The following is a 16,976-nucleotide window of genomic DNA, read 5'->3' as shown; positions in this document are numbered from 1 at the left end:
TGAACATAAAGCAATATGACAAACAGAGAGGATTTTTCTTATCCTCTTAATTCCTTAAGGAAGCCAATCTGGCAGGATATAAGACCTGAAAATGGCATTCAGAAAAATGATCATCATGGAAGTCAAAGATAAACCGAAAAACCTGCTACAGTCACATTAATATAAGCATTCTCCTAGCTAGTAAGCTTCAGACTTTAAAACAAAGCCAAGTATCAAGTCCTGTCACTTGAGACATTTAAAACCCACAGAGACGAATGCCCGAGTGTACTTCTGCCTCGGAACCATCCTGCCTAAGACCCAATAGATGAGCTAAAGGACCCAGTGTCTCAGGGTCCCCTCCAGATGGCTGTGTCTCTCAACAAATAACAATATAAAACCTAGTCTGCTTCACATCATCTTGAAGAAAATCTTTGAGGCAGAAGTGAAACTCTCACTGGCATAATACCTTGAATAGTATCCTCTTTCGGAACTTCAGTTTCATCATCATCATTCAAGCAAAAAACTGTTTCTTTTCGTATATCTTCTTTTTTAAGGGTTCTTGCATCTACAACTGTCCAAGACTTTTTAGTTTTCTCCTGAAGAATCTGATTTCCAAAAGAAAAATAAAGGGAAAACAAGGAAAGCTAGGATTCTGAATGACAAAAGATAAAAACCTAATATACTCTCTGCTTTACAGAAAAAAAAATCCAGAACAATTACTCTAGCTACATTGTCATCTCTTGCCTACTGTGGAAATTTTAGTTTATCTTGTAATTCTTTCTATATTTCACTTTTTCCCAGGGTAATCCATAGACAAATATCTGTAGCTATTCCAACACTCTCTATACAAAACCTCCAGATTTTGTATTTTGTTATCACAGTTTTCTAACAGAGAAGAAAGGGAAAGCAGGCAGAAATCAATAAGGAAATATGAAAAAGAGACTAGGAAAAAAAAAAAAGGAAGGAAGGAGACTAAATTTTTATTCCCAGGGATGCTATTCTAGACTTGATGGAACCCAAAATAAAGAAGTACCTCCATGGTTTTCATGCATGTAATGTGTTTTGGAATTAAGTCTTTGAACATATAAAAAACATGTTTTCATGTATTTATTTTGTACATTTAAAGAAAAAAGGCAAGGAGGGCCAGGTGGAGGCATGAGCCACGAACTTATACTCAAACTGGAATTTTATCAAATAATTATCAAGAGCAACTCATTTTTAAAATGTGCTATTATGTACAAATGTACATACATTACAAAAAGTAATGTCACACTAACAAGTTAACATCTTTGGATATCTCATAGATGTTGTTACTATCAGATCATTAATAAATGAATTAGATGTGACTGAGTTTTCAAAACGCTGAACTTATCTCTGGTGTGTATCTGTATTTCTGCTATGATACTACAATGACACAACTTAACGCATTTCATTTTCTCTCTTTAAAAGAGAAAGAGAGAACGAGAAAGGCCTGAAACTCATGATTAACGATCAGTTGTCAAAGGAGAGAAAGAGAGAGCAGGGAATCAACCTCTATTATAGACAATTCTTAAAACTTCCTCTCCTACCATGCCTTTCACATAAAAGCTAAACAGAGATGAAATGAACAGGGAGAGTAGTTAGAGAAGTAGTAATTATGGCTTTGAGTAACCCACACATGAACTGTCAGTTCCTTATATAAGCATATTTGTCTGCCTGGTAACATTTCTTTAAAAAACATGTACCTACCACTTACCGATTTATAAGCCACAATCTTTATAGACAAATTGGAGCCAATGGTCAGTTGACAATGCCAGGGCACGGAAGACCTCTCAATTTTCTTAAAGACACACAGTTGCCTCAGACTCTCACTTAATAAAGAAAAATGTATGATGAAAGCAACAATTTTAAAACGTTAGCCTGTGTTGGATGTTGCATTTAGTTTTCTAGAATGAGAAGTGAGATGTTGATTATATAAAGAGAGGAACAGCAGAGGATGGCAAGGAAAACTTGTGGCAACCATCAGCTGGGAAAGAGCCAGAATATAAATGAGCTGGCTTAGGAGCAATGAGCTGAATTCCTTTACTGTCAAGTGAAACAGAACATCTCTATCTTCCCCTATTCAATCTTTTCTTTCAACTCAGCCAGTTGTTCTTAACACTCTTTTCAGGACCAAGGACACTGTGAGGATATGATAAAGGCACATTCATAAATCAGTTTGTACACACCAACTCCCTGAAAACCAAGGACCTGAGGATAAAAAGCCCTGCTCTAGGATATCAAAGGGTGAGCACCATCCTATAACATCACTGTTCACAACTCTGTAATTCTTTAGTTAATTTCAATTCTCTTAAATAAAAGATAAAAGGTGTATATGCAAACAATGAAGAAAGTTAAATAATGACTCTCCGTGGGCTAAAGGAACTTAAAAAGTCTATGTTCAGTCTTAAAGTAAAGCAGATAACTCTAGATTTCTTACTGGGCAGGAAGAGGAATTGGGAAGTAGCAAACACAATGTAGAGTACTACTTCATTTGAATACTAGTGAAGATCAATTCTATTTTCATCTGGTCCCTAATCAAACACAACAGAGGAAATTATAGGAGATGGGTGGAATTTGTGGTATTTGCTAAGGATTATGTGACATTACTCACAGTTGTGGACAAAGAGGTCTCAAGAGACTCCAATTTTCATACATAATTTACAAGGATAGTAGATATTCTACCTGATACCCTTCTCCAAAGCTTATGGTACATCTTGACTTTGGATTCACTGGGGAGTGAATAGGTATGAAACCAAGTCTTACCTGTCTCATGCAACATTGCCAGTCCAAGTATAAGTCAGTCTAAAACTATCAAGCGGTTTGGATTCTGTTCCATGTGAAATTCTAAAGACCAGTATCTTATATGTAACAGCTGAGAACAACTGGATGAGCTCTGCACTAGATGTGAACCTCCCCAATTAGAAGTCAAGTTACCTTTCTCTACTGGTCTTCTAGATGAGGACAAGTCTAGTCCAGTGTTGTCCTGCACAACTCTGTGCAATGAGTGAAACGTTCTATTTCTAACTGTGCCTGTCCAATAGTTTAGTGAGCACTTGAACTAATGATGAGTGTGACTGAGGGACTAGATTTTTTATTTTACTTAATTTTAATGAATTTAAATTTAAATAGCCACGTGTGGATAATGGGTAATATATTGGATGGCAAAGTGCTGGTCCAAATCTTCATGGCAGACTTAAATCCAAGCAGCTTCAAATTGCTAGGACAACAAATAGTAATTTTCCTCCTTGCTATGTTATAGGAAAATAAACTTTTTTTAATGGTAATTTTAGTGGCCTATAATTCTTCTCTATAATATGGTGAATATGTTATCTTAAGATATGTATTCCCACATTAAAGCAAGCCATGTCCAAATTTGAAAGAATAATTAAGGAACACATATTCGCATGCATTGCAGTAAGAACACACACTATGACAAGAAATGTTACTTTACAGGATTCCTCACTGATTCTTTTGCCAACCCCTTGGGAAATTACAATTCAATTTCCAAAATTCCCATTTACCTGCAATTTTTCAAAAGTATGTATAATTAGAAAATCAGGATGTATTGCTTGTCAAGTACAGCTCCCCACGAATATTCAAAAATTGTGACTGAGAAGAAAAATTAGAGCATATATACATTACAGTTACTCCAAAAATATCTGTTGAAACTTTACTTCAATTGAACCTTTACTTCAATTAAGAACTTTGCTTAAAATGCTTATATTTTCTGTATTTATCGATAAACTAGAATGAATTCTTTAACATTAAGTGGTATTATCCCTAAGAGTCTGAAAATCCACAATCCGTGCCTTGTGGTAAAGTATTCTGTTGCCACTTTTACCAAATCTGGCCCCTCAAAATATACTGTTCTAGATGCTATGGACCCCTTTCAGGTTCTTTGCTCAAAATAAGCATATATCCAATTCTAACCAAGAATAACATGGATAAAGGAGACTGTCTCTCCCACAGTCTCTAACTGCATGGCTGAGAAAAGCAGCTTGCTTTATTGCTCTATGGTCCTTCAGGGATTACACATTTCTTAAATCATTTTGCCTTTACGAAGCCCACAGAAATAAGTAGGTTATAAATTCTTAACATTTTCGGTCTTTTTTGTTTGGTTTTGTTTTGTTTTGCCGTACAAAACTATTTTGTGACCAGTTTTTTAAAAAATCACTATATTACAGTATACTGCCTCCCAAAACCTCAATCAGAGGATAAGAATATATTATTATCTCAGATCTGACATTACTTTTTATAATTAAGAATATTTTCAAGTGGATAAAAAGGGAGGGCCCAAGAAATGTGCCCCGAGCTTGGCACAAAGAAGAAATCTACCACCTCATCATTAAAAATTTGACTTGTTAAATCTTTTGTGGTATCTATATATTTCCAAACTCCACTACCGCAGTCCTAGAAATAAACAAGAAATCTTGTGCCAACAACACAAACTTAAAAAAGGGACTAGGGGCTGGTGTACCATTTCCTTAATAAAAATTGGAATATATATTAAAGAATAACTGCTAATTCAAGAGTGGCCCAGGAAAGGAAAAGCATTAGGGAGTCTTCTGATCAAAAGAGAAATTATTCTGCTTACGACTAAAAGTTGTAACAATGTTTTCACTTCTTACCTGAAGGAATAAATTTCATCCAGCCCATCTTCACCTTCTAAAGACATCATCACCTTTTTCACCATCTGAATACCTTCTTTTTGCTGCTCGGTAATCCCTTTCAGAGGAAAGGAGGGCCCGTGGTGGTCCAAGCTCAGGTTGCCATCTCCCCTGTCCCCAGTTCCATCTTCTTTGTCAACTGGAAAAGGCAAGCTATCAGGGAAAGATCAGCAGTAGTTAAGAAGACAAGCTCTGAAGACAAATACTAACCTGGATTCTAATCCTGTGACTGTCTCTCACTAACTATGAGAAAATGGGCATGTCAGTCAACCAGCCTCTTTGAGCTCTACATTCCTCAACTGTCACACTTATCTAACCTTAGCCAGCATCCTGTCAGTTTCAAGTGACCTAAGCCTCTTTGGTTTGGCTTCTACGGGGGAAATTTATTGGCTTACATAACCAAATAATTTAAAGAGAAAAGGCTGCACATGGCCTTAGGATGACTCGACCTGGTTTCAAACACCACAAGGATTTTGTGACCCTCTCACTCTATATCTCTGTATTTCATCATCATTTGCCTCTTTGTTGGCCTCGCTCTCTCAGACTGGCTTCCTCCACACTGCTTCTGAACACATTCAAGCTCATAATGTCCAACTCCACTATTAAAGAGGGACTGAGGGTTTAACCCTCTACTCTCCAATTCAAAAGAACAAGGAATCAGTGGTAGCCTGGGGCCAGATCTAGAAGATGTCAGCTTTCATTCAAGCCATGAGGTTAAAGAGTAGGAAGGAAGGCTTCCTCGAAAAAAGGTTGGGTGGATGATATTCTAGGCAGATAAAAAGAAATAAATAAATGCCCATTAACGACCTCTCAAAGTTTTTATAAAGATTCATAAGAGATTGTATATGAAATACTTTGTTATCATCATTATTTTTAGATAGAGAATTCCTATACAGAAATCAATTGCCAGAAATAAGTAAAACCAATGTTGTTCTTGTGTTTCACTCCAGTTGTTTGACTAAAACGAGACTAAAAATACACTGAAATTATCAGTCATAGGAATATTCAATAATCAATATACAAATTGAAAAGTCAACCAAGCACATTTTATGATAATACCCTATATGGCACTTTATAAATGCTGTCACGTAAACAATCTAATTTCATCGTTTTATGTTACGTAGAGATTTCTATCTCCATTTTCTAAAAGGAAACTGAGCTGCAGAGATGAAATAATTTGGCCAAGGCCACACAGCTAATAAGTGATGGAGCAAAGACTCAGTCATCTGACTGAAAGAACAAGGTTCTTTCCCCTGCAGCGTATAAACTTACTCTGTCCCTGGAAACCCAAACATCTGAATTCAGCAATCTTTTCAGTTTACTCAACATGACTTGTTGGTCACCCCTACGCAGATGGTTATTTTTAAGGTGATTTCTCTTATCATTTTATTTGCTATCCTTAAAACAGAGCTTCCTGGTTACATTCTTCCTACATATTCTTAGCATGACAGATGTGCATGTCCTGTGTTACATGAAAAAGGGCTTCCGGGGAGCAGAGTATGGCAGACACTTTGGGTTTGCATCAGACTACTGCTGTTTCCATAGCATCAGCCAGGAAGAAAGGATGAATCACATGAAAATGAAGGGTCAGGAAGTTATCCTGAAAAAAGAAGTTACAGTGACAGTTCTTTCCACCCTGCATTAGACCAGAAATAAACTTTCTCAGTAGTCGGTAGAAGAAACTAAAAACGAGGTCCAAGGGACAAGCCTGCACAGGACACAGTGCTTCTCTGACCTGTTGGCATTTTTTTAGTCCAACTAGAACAATCAGTCATACATGGGACTCACCAAACAATAAAACCAAAAACTAACTTGCATACTACAGGTTTGGAGCAAAGGAAGAAGGGCATTATGCAAGAAAAAATACAACTAGTCTAATGACAAGCAAGTGGAAGAAAAGGCTACAGTTCCCTCTTCAGCACTCAGTGTTGCTCACACACTGAAAGTAGCCCTTTCCAACGACATTGACAGAAGTGCAGGATGCTTCAACCATGTAAAGGCATCCAAGATTATGAACAGGGAATAGAAGCCGAGTTGGGCTTTTGAAGTGCTGAGAAGCCCTACACTCAATAAGAAGAGAAGACTCACTTAAAAAGCACTTAATTTCTCTGAAGTACCATCTTAACGAGTATCAGTTCGATGGGTTATTCTGAACTATTTTTCTACAGTTCTGCAGAAAGGAGATGCCCTTCAGCAATCTTAAGAGGTACATACATGCAAGAGAGGTTCTTAATTCCCTACGGCAGGCATTTTAAAGAAGCCGAAGGCTTACCACTCAAAGCTGAGACTTTTTGGTAGAGCTCTCGATCTGAAAAATGAGTGTCCCCAGAAGACTAATAATTCAACATTCTATACTATCACTCTGCTTTTACCAAAAATAGGACAAGAAAAAACAGGTTTCAGATGCAGCAGGAAGGATTAATGTCGTGAAAAGAACTTTCTGTGAGGGATAAAGAAAGCAAATGCCTGGAGGAGAAATTCAAGTTTTTGGGGGAGGAGGGAATCTCTTCTCAACAAACTGAAATAAATGTCCCCCTAAATTTGTATACTTTATCTGTAAATATTCAAAAGCAAATTACGTTTTATATATGTCTATGTATCCTTTAGATCTGAGAAAGAGTTAAAAATAAGCATGTGTTTAAAATGATACCCAAGTTGATATTCCTCCCTATCCTAAAAATATCTACTGTCTTTAAGACACAGCTCTCTAGGCTGTTTAAGGAAAGACACCATCAACCTGGTAACTGGGTGAAGTCTTCTATGCAGGCATGAGATGAACTGAACGCCCTTAAAAGATTCCACTAATTCCTCAGTTCTGTGAGTCCAAGAACTGCACAAATAATCTGCTACTGGGCTGAATTTCATTTCACTGTGACTCTCATCCCTTTATCAACAAAACTCAGAAGAGTTCCTGGGACACAGACAGTAATCAGTGAATGTCGGCTGAGGTCAATAATCTGACAGATTCTGACTCAAGAGCAAAAACAGAAGGCTCCTGGGAGCCAAATGCTCTACGAAGGGTCCCACTCACTGATTCCGAGAGAACAGGATTTCTCTACAAACGCTATTCTTATGGTCTTACAAGAATTGTAGGGAGATGCCGGATTTCTTCAAGTTATGAATTATAACATCCAGCTGATCTTTGCTGAACGGGCTGCTGAGGTCAGTGAACACTTCAATATGCTTCTTATTAAACTTCTTTCCTCTAAAAAAGAGAGTTATCACATTAAGAAATCATTCTCCGGAATTATTTCCTACAAACTCAAAAGTACTTGGTTGCTGAGCTGAAAAAGGGTAAGGAATGAATCTAGCCCTGTTAACAAATGTGATTACATTCTAGAAGTCCATGTGTTGTTGATGTTTAGCTAAGTTTCTACTAAGCACGTAATCAACCAAGTGGTAACTCACACTTTCAACTTCTTAGGGAAAATTTCTGAGCATTATGGAAATATTACTTCCCGGATTTCATAACTCTAATTTCAGTTAAAGATGTGGTCACTATGATAAAAAAGGATCCCCTTCCATCCTCCACATATGCAGAATGTAAAGAATGTAAACAAGGAATTCTCCCAAGGTATTATAATTACAGCCTTGCAAGGGTTCACTTTTCAAACACCTTGGTCTGATTTCACACACAGGGCTAATGGCAGGATTTTGCACAGGATGTACAGAGACTGAGAAATGATAATACAAATTTCAGCCTGAGATTTTAGTACAAATGCTTTTCCTAACAGGGTGTGTGGGTGTGTGTGCGTATTTGAAGACACACATTTTAAAGGCACAGTAATTAAATAAGTAATAAGCTAGGAAGCTGGCCAGAGTTACTATGCATTTAATTTCAATAACGTATGGACCATAACGCTTAGTATTTTTTACAAGTCCTGCTGGTTAGCTTAAGTCAAAAAGGAAGGAAAAGGAAATAAGCCAAACATTAATTTTCCCCAGAGAAGTTCCACGAAGTATAGCCCTTCCTCTTTCTAAACTTTTTAAAAAGAAAGGCTGAACTCTTATCAAATGCCTTTTTAGCCATGCAAACATGCAACTTGATTAACAATGAATCATACAGTGCACTGAATACAACAACCCATACAATTCTTGCAGAAAGGCTCATTTCCAACTCTCTTCAGCTGAGACACTTACATGGTTTCTCGTTGAATCAAATCCATGCACACAATAAGGGCATCCAGGACTCAGCTAGTTAAGGGCAGAAGGTAACACCAAAAAGTCCCTTTATTCCAAGAACATGCAACTTTTTTTCAGTGAAATTCACAGTGCTAGAAATTGTGGACACTGAGCTGACTGTGTAATGATTTAAAAAGGACTTGAAAACAGTAAGGACCTACTGTAGAGCACAGGAAACAATATTCAATATCTTGTAATAGCCTATAATGAAAAAGAATATGAAAAGGAATATATATGTGCATAACTGAATCACAATGCTGTACACCAGAAATTAACACAACACTGTAAACTGACTATACTTCAATTAAAAAAATTAAAAAATTAAAAGTACCTGCCCAAGTGCCCTTCTTCCAAAGTTTATTTCACTAACATACATTCATATATGCTATATATCAAAGTACACATCTTGAAACATATAACCAGGAAAAATAAAAGAAACCAAAAGGTAATCTAACATGTCCCATTTAACCAAAAATTATGACGCTATTTTACAGTATCTAGAGCCGATGTTTTGTGATTACAGTCTACTCCTAAGTATGAAGTGAGCCATAATGTAGCATTTGTAAATCACTCCCAGCACAGCAGCACCTCCTAGTGATCAAGGATGGTACTACTGTTTAGTAAAAGGAGAAAAATGCCTTAAAATCAGGACACCTATGGAAGAAATTGGAAGTCTTACAGTTTAGGTATCAATGTGATTTTTGACATAAAAATATCTTCCATCCAGAAAGGCTAGGCAAAAGCTAGTGCTATATTCTTCCCAAAATATCTTCTCTATGTCCAAACATTTCTAAGCATCACCACTACCAAACCCTCCACACATGGTCAATACACACATATACCCCCTAGTATCTTCCCCTTCGAAACCTCCCAGCCTCTGTCACTAGCACAGAGAAAGGGCACCCAACCAAACCTAATTAATCGCACATTAGATCCTGACATGTCCTGGGAACCAAAAATGTCCATAAAGTCAGAGCTGGGACTCAGAAAACCTCATCAAACTAGATTACTATTCCCCAGATTGAAGGAAATTTCTTAAGAGACTTCTCTGGCTGAAAAAGGATACAGTCAGCTTGTTGAGAACCTGGTTGGATTTTGTTTTCAATGTCCTCCAGCAAGTCAAAATCCGGTAGCATCAGGTGTCTGTGCACTGTGATGTTCTGATACTGATCCTCACCAGCCAGGGCATTCTTGGTGTCGTCTGTACCAAAAAGGACTAATGCAATCTCATCCTTGCTCTCAGCAAACACCTAGACAAGGATGTTAAAAGGCTGAAAATCATATATTACCACCTAGAAACCATCAGATATTTAACCTTCAGGGAGCAAGACAACCATACCTCCCTATGGCAGGTCCCTGGGGCCACTGTCAACAACAGAATTGGGCTAATTGGCCCATGGGACTGATGGACAGAGAAAATTCCCAGGTTTTAAGACCTCTTCATCGACCATAGGTCCTATCCTTCATTTCAGTACAATCTGTGGTGGAGGAATGGGAGGGTGATGACTTCCCACCCTCTTGATGACCTTCACCCAAATCAGACTCTAATTCTCAGTGATGACTAATTACGGATAATTTGAAAAGATTTTCGTCTGTCTTTCTGGAATGACTAGCCAGGGTTTAAATTTTCCAGAAGTTAAAAAAATATATCTGTTGGTTCATATTCTCTATCTCAGCAATTTCACTTACAGGGATAAATACTATGGAGAAATTCTTGCACATGTACACAAGGAGACAATGGACAAGAAAGTTCAAGTTTACTTCAGCACCACTTATAACTGGGCAAAACTGGAAACTAACTATCACTCAACCAGAGAATGCAAAAACACATTGCAAAATATTGATACAATGGAATATTACAGCTCAGTAAAAAAAAAAAAGAATAAATCTCAAAAACATAAGGTTGAGAAAAAATAAGTTGTGGAATGATACGTACCACATCATACCATTACATACACTTTTGAGAGCATCATGCAATACGACATAGTATTTATAAAAACACTTACATCCAAAGTATAAAATGTATGTGACAATAGGTATGAAAATCTGAGGAAAGAAGAGGGCTGGGGAGGGATACACAAGGGGTTTCAAGTTAATCTGTAATATTTTACATTTTAAGAAAAAAGGAGAAAAAGAAATCAAACAAATAGAACTTTCAGACTGTAGGGCACTAGACAATGGGAAAATAGCTTTCCATTATATTATTCTCTGTATTTTCCCCTTTTATGAAACATTTCATAATGAAAACAAAAAATAGTATGTGACACAAAGGGCAGTCCTGTCCCCACCTACTTACTAACAGAAGCCTCTTACATCAGTGAGGTGAACGCTGTGAGGGCAGAGGACAGAACTGTCATTCTTCATTGCTGCATGGTCTGTTAAATTTCCCAGTCTGGTAACAAGTCCAGCTACAACTGCCAGTTGTCCATAGGGAAAAGGTCCCAGCTACTGGGGTTCAAACATGGCCAGCACACCAGTGGGGCAGGCCTGCTAGAATTCCATCTGCCTCCTGGACAAGACTTCACCTTAGGGCAAGGTGATCTTGCTCAACAACAAAACCTCAGTGAGGGCAAGGAAGGAAGTTTGACTGCAGTGTGGGTTCTGTCTCCCAGCCTTCCAGAGTCACTCAGACTCCTATGCAAGGAGCAGAATCAAAAAGAAAACCTGAAAGCACTGCTTCTCTTTTTTAGAAAAGCTATACTACATTGGGGCACAGCAGCACTATCCGAATGCACATTACTATAACCAAAAATCGGGTCAAAGGCATCCTCTTCCTCGAGACTTTAAGGACTCCAGATTATCAGAATCTGTTAAACTTCAGGATGACCAGTAGGAGGTAACAGTGTCCAGTAGAAAAGGCAACCCCCAGAAGAAATAGCAGAAGTGTCCAGGAGGAGCAGCAGTACCCAGTGAATGAATCAGAACTTCGTGGACTTGGCAGTCAGAGCAGGCAGAAAGGGCAGAAATTAATAATAATAATAAAACACAGAGTGTTTACAATATGTTAAGTACTATTCTAAGCACTTTATCTACATTAAGAATTTTTTTCTCAAAATAACCCTACGCAAGAGGTATATTATTTTCCCCTACTTGGCACATGGGACACTGAGGCAGTGTGGTAGAAAGTCTCGAAGATGGTCACCATCCATTCCTTCTCTCCCAGTATTTGGAGAATATTCCTTAAAACCACAGGGGAGTCCAATTCCCGCCCGCCACTCCCTGCGCCCCTCCCCCAATATGAGCTGGCTGAGTGAATTGCTTGATTAATAGAAGGTGGCAGAAATGGCTTTCTGGGATTAAAGCTAGGTCACAGAAAGCCATATAAGCATGTCTCTTCGAAATCCACTCTTGGGACACACTTCCTTAAAATCAGCTGCTATACTGTGAGAATCCTAAGCCACATGAAGAGGCCACGTGTAAGGGTTCTGGGGACAGTCCCAGCTGCACTCACAGCCACCAGAAGGCATGCCAGCCATGGGAGTGAGCCATCTCGGATGTAAGTTTGGCCCCATGAACCTTCCTGACTCAGCCCCAGCTGACTGCACTGGCACAAGAGGCCTTAGAGAGAATCACCCAACTGAGCCACCCAGTCATCTCCTAGAACCATGAGACATGAGTTTTTTAAAATGTCATTTAAGATACTAAGCATGGGGATAGTCTGTAACCAGGAAACGGTAACTGGAATAGCACACAGCAGTTGAAAGACTGATTCAAGATCACAAAGTTAGTAAGGGACGTGGCAGAGCAAGGAGTCAAACCCAGGCCATCTGGCTCCAGAAATTATACTTTTAAACATTACTTTACATTGCTTCATGTTTCTGAGAAAAGCTGTAATATCCAGTGGAGGAGCCAAAATGAGAGAAGAAAAAAATACCAGGTTCTAGTATTTGCTCACTAGCTTTGCATGTGAGCAGATATAAGAATGACTCCTCAGATTCCTAACAACACTGAGGGCGAACACTGTAAGGAGGCTGGTATCTGCATTACTAAATGGAGGCAACAAGCAGTTGACGACGAGTTACAAGCTCAAGACCAATCCGAAACTTACCTGTCGCTGCACAAACATGGTCATCACCTTCTTTGCTAGTTCAAATGGGGATCCTCCCCCAGGAGAGGAGTTACTCATGGCAAAGCCCACATCCATACACAGCACCACAGCTGCCTAGAAACAAAGTCCCAGAGTGTGTGAGAAAACATTACTAATGGTCACTAAAAAAAGAAGCAAAAGAGATGCATCCTTTGCTTATGTCACTCATAGAACTTGCACTGATAGTCAGGAGATGGGTGATAAAGGGAGGGGAGGGTTCTATTCAGATGATGTATGTAAGACATACCGATTTTCACCATGGAGAAACTTTAAATAGCCCTAATATTTCCTAAAACCTAGAAAGTATCTGCCAGAACAGGTGCATGCTCCAGGTAGCTGCTCCTTTGGCCTGAGCCCAAGATTAAATCCACGGGACGCAGATCTGAAAATAACCTGCAGGCCAGAGCTAAGACCAGCCCAGCTGAGCTCAAACAAAATACATCAGCCCAAATGCAGTTTAAGCACGAGAATGATGCTTCTGCTGTAAGCCACTGATTTGAGGTACAGCTTCTTCTCCAGCATTTTTGTGGCAGTAGGTAGGGACAGTCACAATATGTATGTGTTAAAATGATACACCCAACAATTTGAATCAGTTTGTAAGTTCAGGATCTAAAACAAAGCTAAGACACCAAATCTACTCTAGTTGGGGACACACATATAAATAACACCAGCACAATATTCCATGACAGAGGCATACAGTGGGTGCCATGGCAGCACACATGAGGGGCATCTACCCAAGACCAGTGGAAAAACAGAGGACGGGTAAGGAGGCAGAAAGACTTCTTGGATATGATCCTTGGGTGGATCTTTTTTTTTTTTCATCCAATTAAAAAATTTTATTTTTTCATTCCTAGGGGTTTGGGGGGGTAATTAGGTTTGTTTGTTTGTTTGTTTATTTAATGGAGGTAGTGGGGGTTGAACCCAGGACTTCGTGCTAAGTACACACTCTACCACTGAACTATATACCCTCCTCACCTTGGATGACATGACAGTCATGTGAATGAGGGGAGTTTTAGGCAGAGGGAACCAAATAAGGACACCTAACCATTAGCTAGCAACTGTGTATGCAGAGGACTAAGGAAACAGGGCAAATATAAACTAAGAGAAATATGGATACATGTCAAGTTCTGTACTTGGAATTCAAAATTTAACTGAATATGGGCTAGAGGACACCTGAATAAATAGCGACTCACGATTTCAGGGTGGATTATAAACTGACATTTTAAAATGTCACCACTATGACATGGCTACAGTACTACACTCCCCACACCTACTTTATTGCATCCTGTAAAATATTTTAGGTTGCATCGATTTTAAGGAAGGAAAAGAAAGGTCTTATGGTGAAAAAAGACTAGATTAGCAATCTGGAGACCTGGTATCCAGTCATTATCAAGTAGCTGAGCCCTTGGATATGTCACTTAACCTCACTGTTAATTCATGGAGGCAGGAAGCAGTTGTTGGACTAGATGAGATCTAAGGTCTTTTCCAGAGTTAACGTTCTTTGATTCTGACTGACAGTCTCACCTGTGCTTTGTACTGATCAGACCACAATTGACAAATGATGAGCAGTTCTCATTGTCGCATCTTCTGAGAAAGACTAATTACAAATGAACACAAAATGAGCAGATTAGGAGAATATGTGACATGAAGAACAGGAGGGAAAACTGGCTATTTGAGCCAGAAGAGCAGCTTTAGGGGAATGATTGTTACCCTCATACTGCTCTGCAAGAGAGAGAACAGGCTCCACAGATGGAAGTTATAGGGATACTGGTTTGACTCCATATAAAGGAGAAAAAAAAAATAGTATTTAGAAGTGATCAATGAAAGAACTACTATTTTCTGAAGGAGTGGTTGCCTAACCATAGAATTATCTGAAAAACCTGGATGAGTTCCTATCAGGGATGTTATAGATGATTTCCAATTTGGTGGTATCTCAGGCAAGGCAATACACGGCAAAACTATTTAGGTTTTTCCCTAGTTTACCAAGAACGGAGCATAATGCACTTATACTAAGAGATTTCCTGAGTATAAATAACATGTTTGGAGAAAAGGTGATAATAAACAACTATAAAACTCCTTTGATAGCAATAAAATTTACATCCCATAGTTTCAATGCTCTAAGCATAAGAACCTTAAAAAAGTGAAGTGTCTTCAAATATGCTGCTGCATTTATTTAACACATGTTCATATGAGCCACCTTTAAACCAGAAAACTCTAAATGAGAGGACTAAAGGTCTTTTGCCAGGAATCTGGTACCCAAAAATAGCATCAAAAGGTTTCACAGCATGGAACTTGTCTGAAAGCAGAAGAATGGTCTATATAATACTTCAAGCTCCTTTTTGGCTGCAGTAAGAAAACCCAGGAAAAAGAAACTGGGCAATAAAGCAACACTGCATTTATGTATTGAAGCAATACAGGCTGTCAGAATTTTCCTGCAAGTCCACCTGCCATAAACAGTGGCTCCATTAGAGCAGCAAAGTTTTCAGCAGCTGGAAGAGGAACAAAGGAGGTGAGTGGCATATGTTCCTAATCATTTTTAATCAACGTTTCCCGACGCAGAATTGAGAGGACTAGGAATCAGTGATTCAAACTCCTATCTTGTTTATCTGTATATGAGATGCCTAGTAAAATACCTAATGAATGAATCAACTCCCTGGAACACATCTCCCTCTAGTGACCCTTCAAAGACAATTACTCTCTGCCTGTATTTTAAAAATCATTGTTAAAATTCATCATAATGTTATTAATCTGGGACAATTAGGGTCATAGATTCCTAGTAACAGAGACATTCTCCAGGGCTCTGAAAGCAGACAGCCTACGTTCAAATCCGTGTTCCACCACTTACGGACGAGGTGAGCTTGAGCTAATCACTTTACTTACTGCCTCACTTTTCTCACCTGTAAACTGGGGATAATAGTTTTCAACTCATGAGATTGTTGTGAAGAATAAATGAGACAGGAATAAAGTGTTTAGATCAGTGCCTTACCAGAGTTAAGTTTTCAATAAATGTGAAACATTTGATTATTATAGAGGTAATAACAGGGCGTTTTATACTTCAAGTTATTTTACTCACAATCCCTCTCTGAAGTTTTACAAAGCTGTGCGATAGGTGTTTATCGTGGCTAACTTCCATTCTTACAGATTTTCAAAACCCGGGCTCAGAAGTAACAGAGGAGTCGGAGGAAGGGGGTAGGCTGGGATACGGGTACGGAGGGGAGGCAGAGTGGGCTGGAAGGCCGGAGGAGGCCAGATGGAGAGGAAATGAGAAGATGGGAGGGCTGACGAGGCGGCGGGGGGTGGAGAGTGGGCGAGGGTCAAGTTCAGGTCTTCAGACTCCAAATCCCCAGCTTTCTCACAGCGCATCCCTGGATCCCGGCCTTCCGGACCCAGGCCACCACCATCATCTCCCCTCCCCACTCCTGGGCACCGCCGTGATCCTATGATTCCCACTTCCGAACCACCTTTTCCGGAAGCCCCGGCACTAGCAAGGACCAAGCCAAATTATCTTTCTACCTTATTCCCCGACCGCGCCATATTGCAGGCCCTCAAGCGCCCGTTCGCCTCTTCCGAGTGGGAACCTGCGGCGCCGAAACTCAGTTCCGCCGGACTAAGGGCCGGAGAGTCGCAGAAAGGGCCGCTTCCCGCCGAGCCTGGAAGGGGCGGGGAAACGCTGCGTTGACGCCCTGAGCATGCGCAGATCCCCTGCGTTCCGAGCTGTTGGAGAAGCTTTCCGGTTTTCCAGCTTCGTCTAAGTATCTAGAGCTGCTTTGCTAGGAATCACGTCTCCAAAAGATTCACTTCCCTTTTCTTTTACTGAGAATAATACCTACAGCGTTTTGTGTCAGCGATCTGGAGTTAGATTTCCCCGAATATGAGCATGAATCCATAAAGTCACATAACTTCTCTAAAAGTCTGTTTCTTCTCGAAAGAGGGAAAACAAAAGACTTATCAGATGTGATGATCTTGGAGCCGAAGCCTGAAGAAAAGGTAGTTTTCCAGACAATCAAAAGTGGAAAGAGCATACTTCCCTGAAGAGGAGA

At 39.4% G+C, this 16,976-nt stretch overlaps 1 protein-coding gene across 1 annotated transcript in view; it reads right to left on the bottom strand.

Moving 5' to 3' along the window:
- XRCC5 (X-ray repair cross complementing 5) overlaps positions 1-16,603 on the bottom strand; it is an 82,720-nt gene extending 66,117 nt beyond the window's left edge. The window contains exons 1-8 of the mRNA XM_074364272.1: positions 16,450-16,603; positions 12,898-13,011; positions 9,916-10,099; positions 8,808-8,856; positions 7,750-7,872; positions 4,629-4,820; positions 1,715-1,829; positions 446-584 (exon numbers count right to left, since the gene is read on the bottom strand). Coding sequence (XP_074220373.1) covers positions 446-584; positions 1,715-1,829; positions 4,629-4,820; positions 7,750-7,872; positions 8,808-8,856; positions 9,916-10,099; positions 12,898-13,011; positions 16,450-16,470 — 937 coding nt within the window. The 5' untranslated portion in view covers positions 16,471-16,603. The remainder of the gene's footprint in view (positions 1-445; positions 585-1,714; positions 1,830-4,628; positions 4,821-7,749; positions 7,873-8,807; positions 8,857-9,915; positions 10,100-12,897; positions 13,012-16,449) is intronic.
- Between the last annotated feature and the right edge of the window lie 373 nt (positions 16,604-16,976).

Source organism: Camelus bactrianus, chromosome 5, assembly GCF_048773025.1.
Source record: "Camelus bactrianus isolate YW-2024 breed Bactrian camel chromosome 5, ASM4877302v1, whole genome shotgun sequence".
NCBI lineage: Eukaryota > Metazoa > Chordata > Mammalia > Artiodactyla > Camelidae > Camelus > Camelus bactrianus.
Note: the sequence above shows the minus strand (reverse complement) of the source record. Positions and strands in the feature narration are given on the sequence as shown.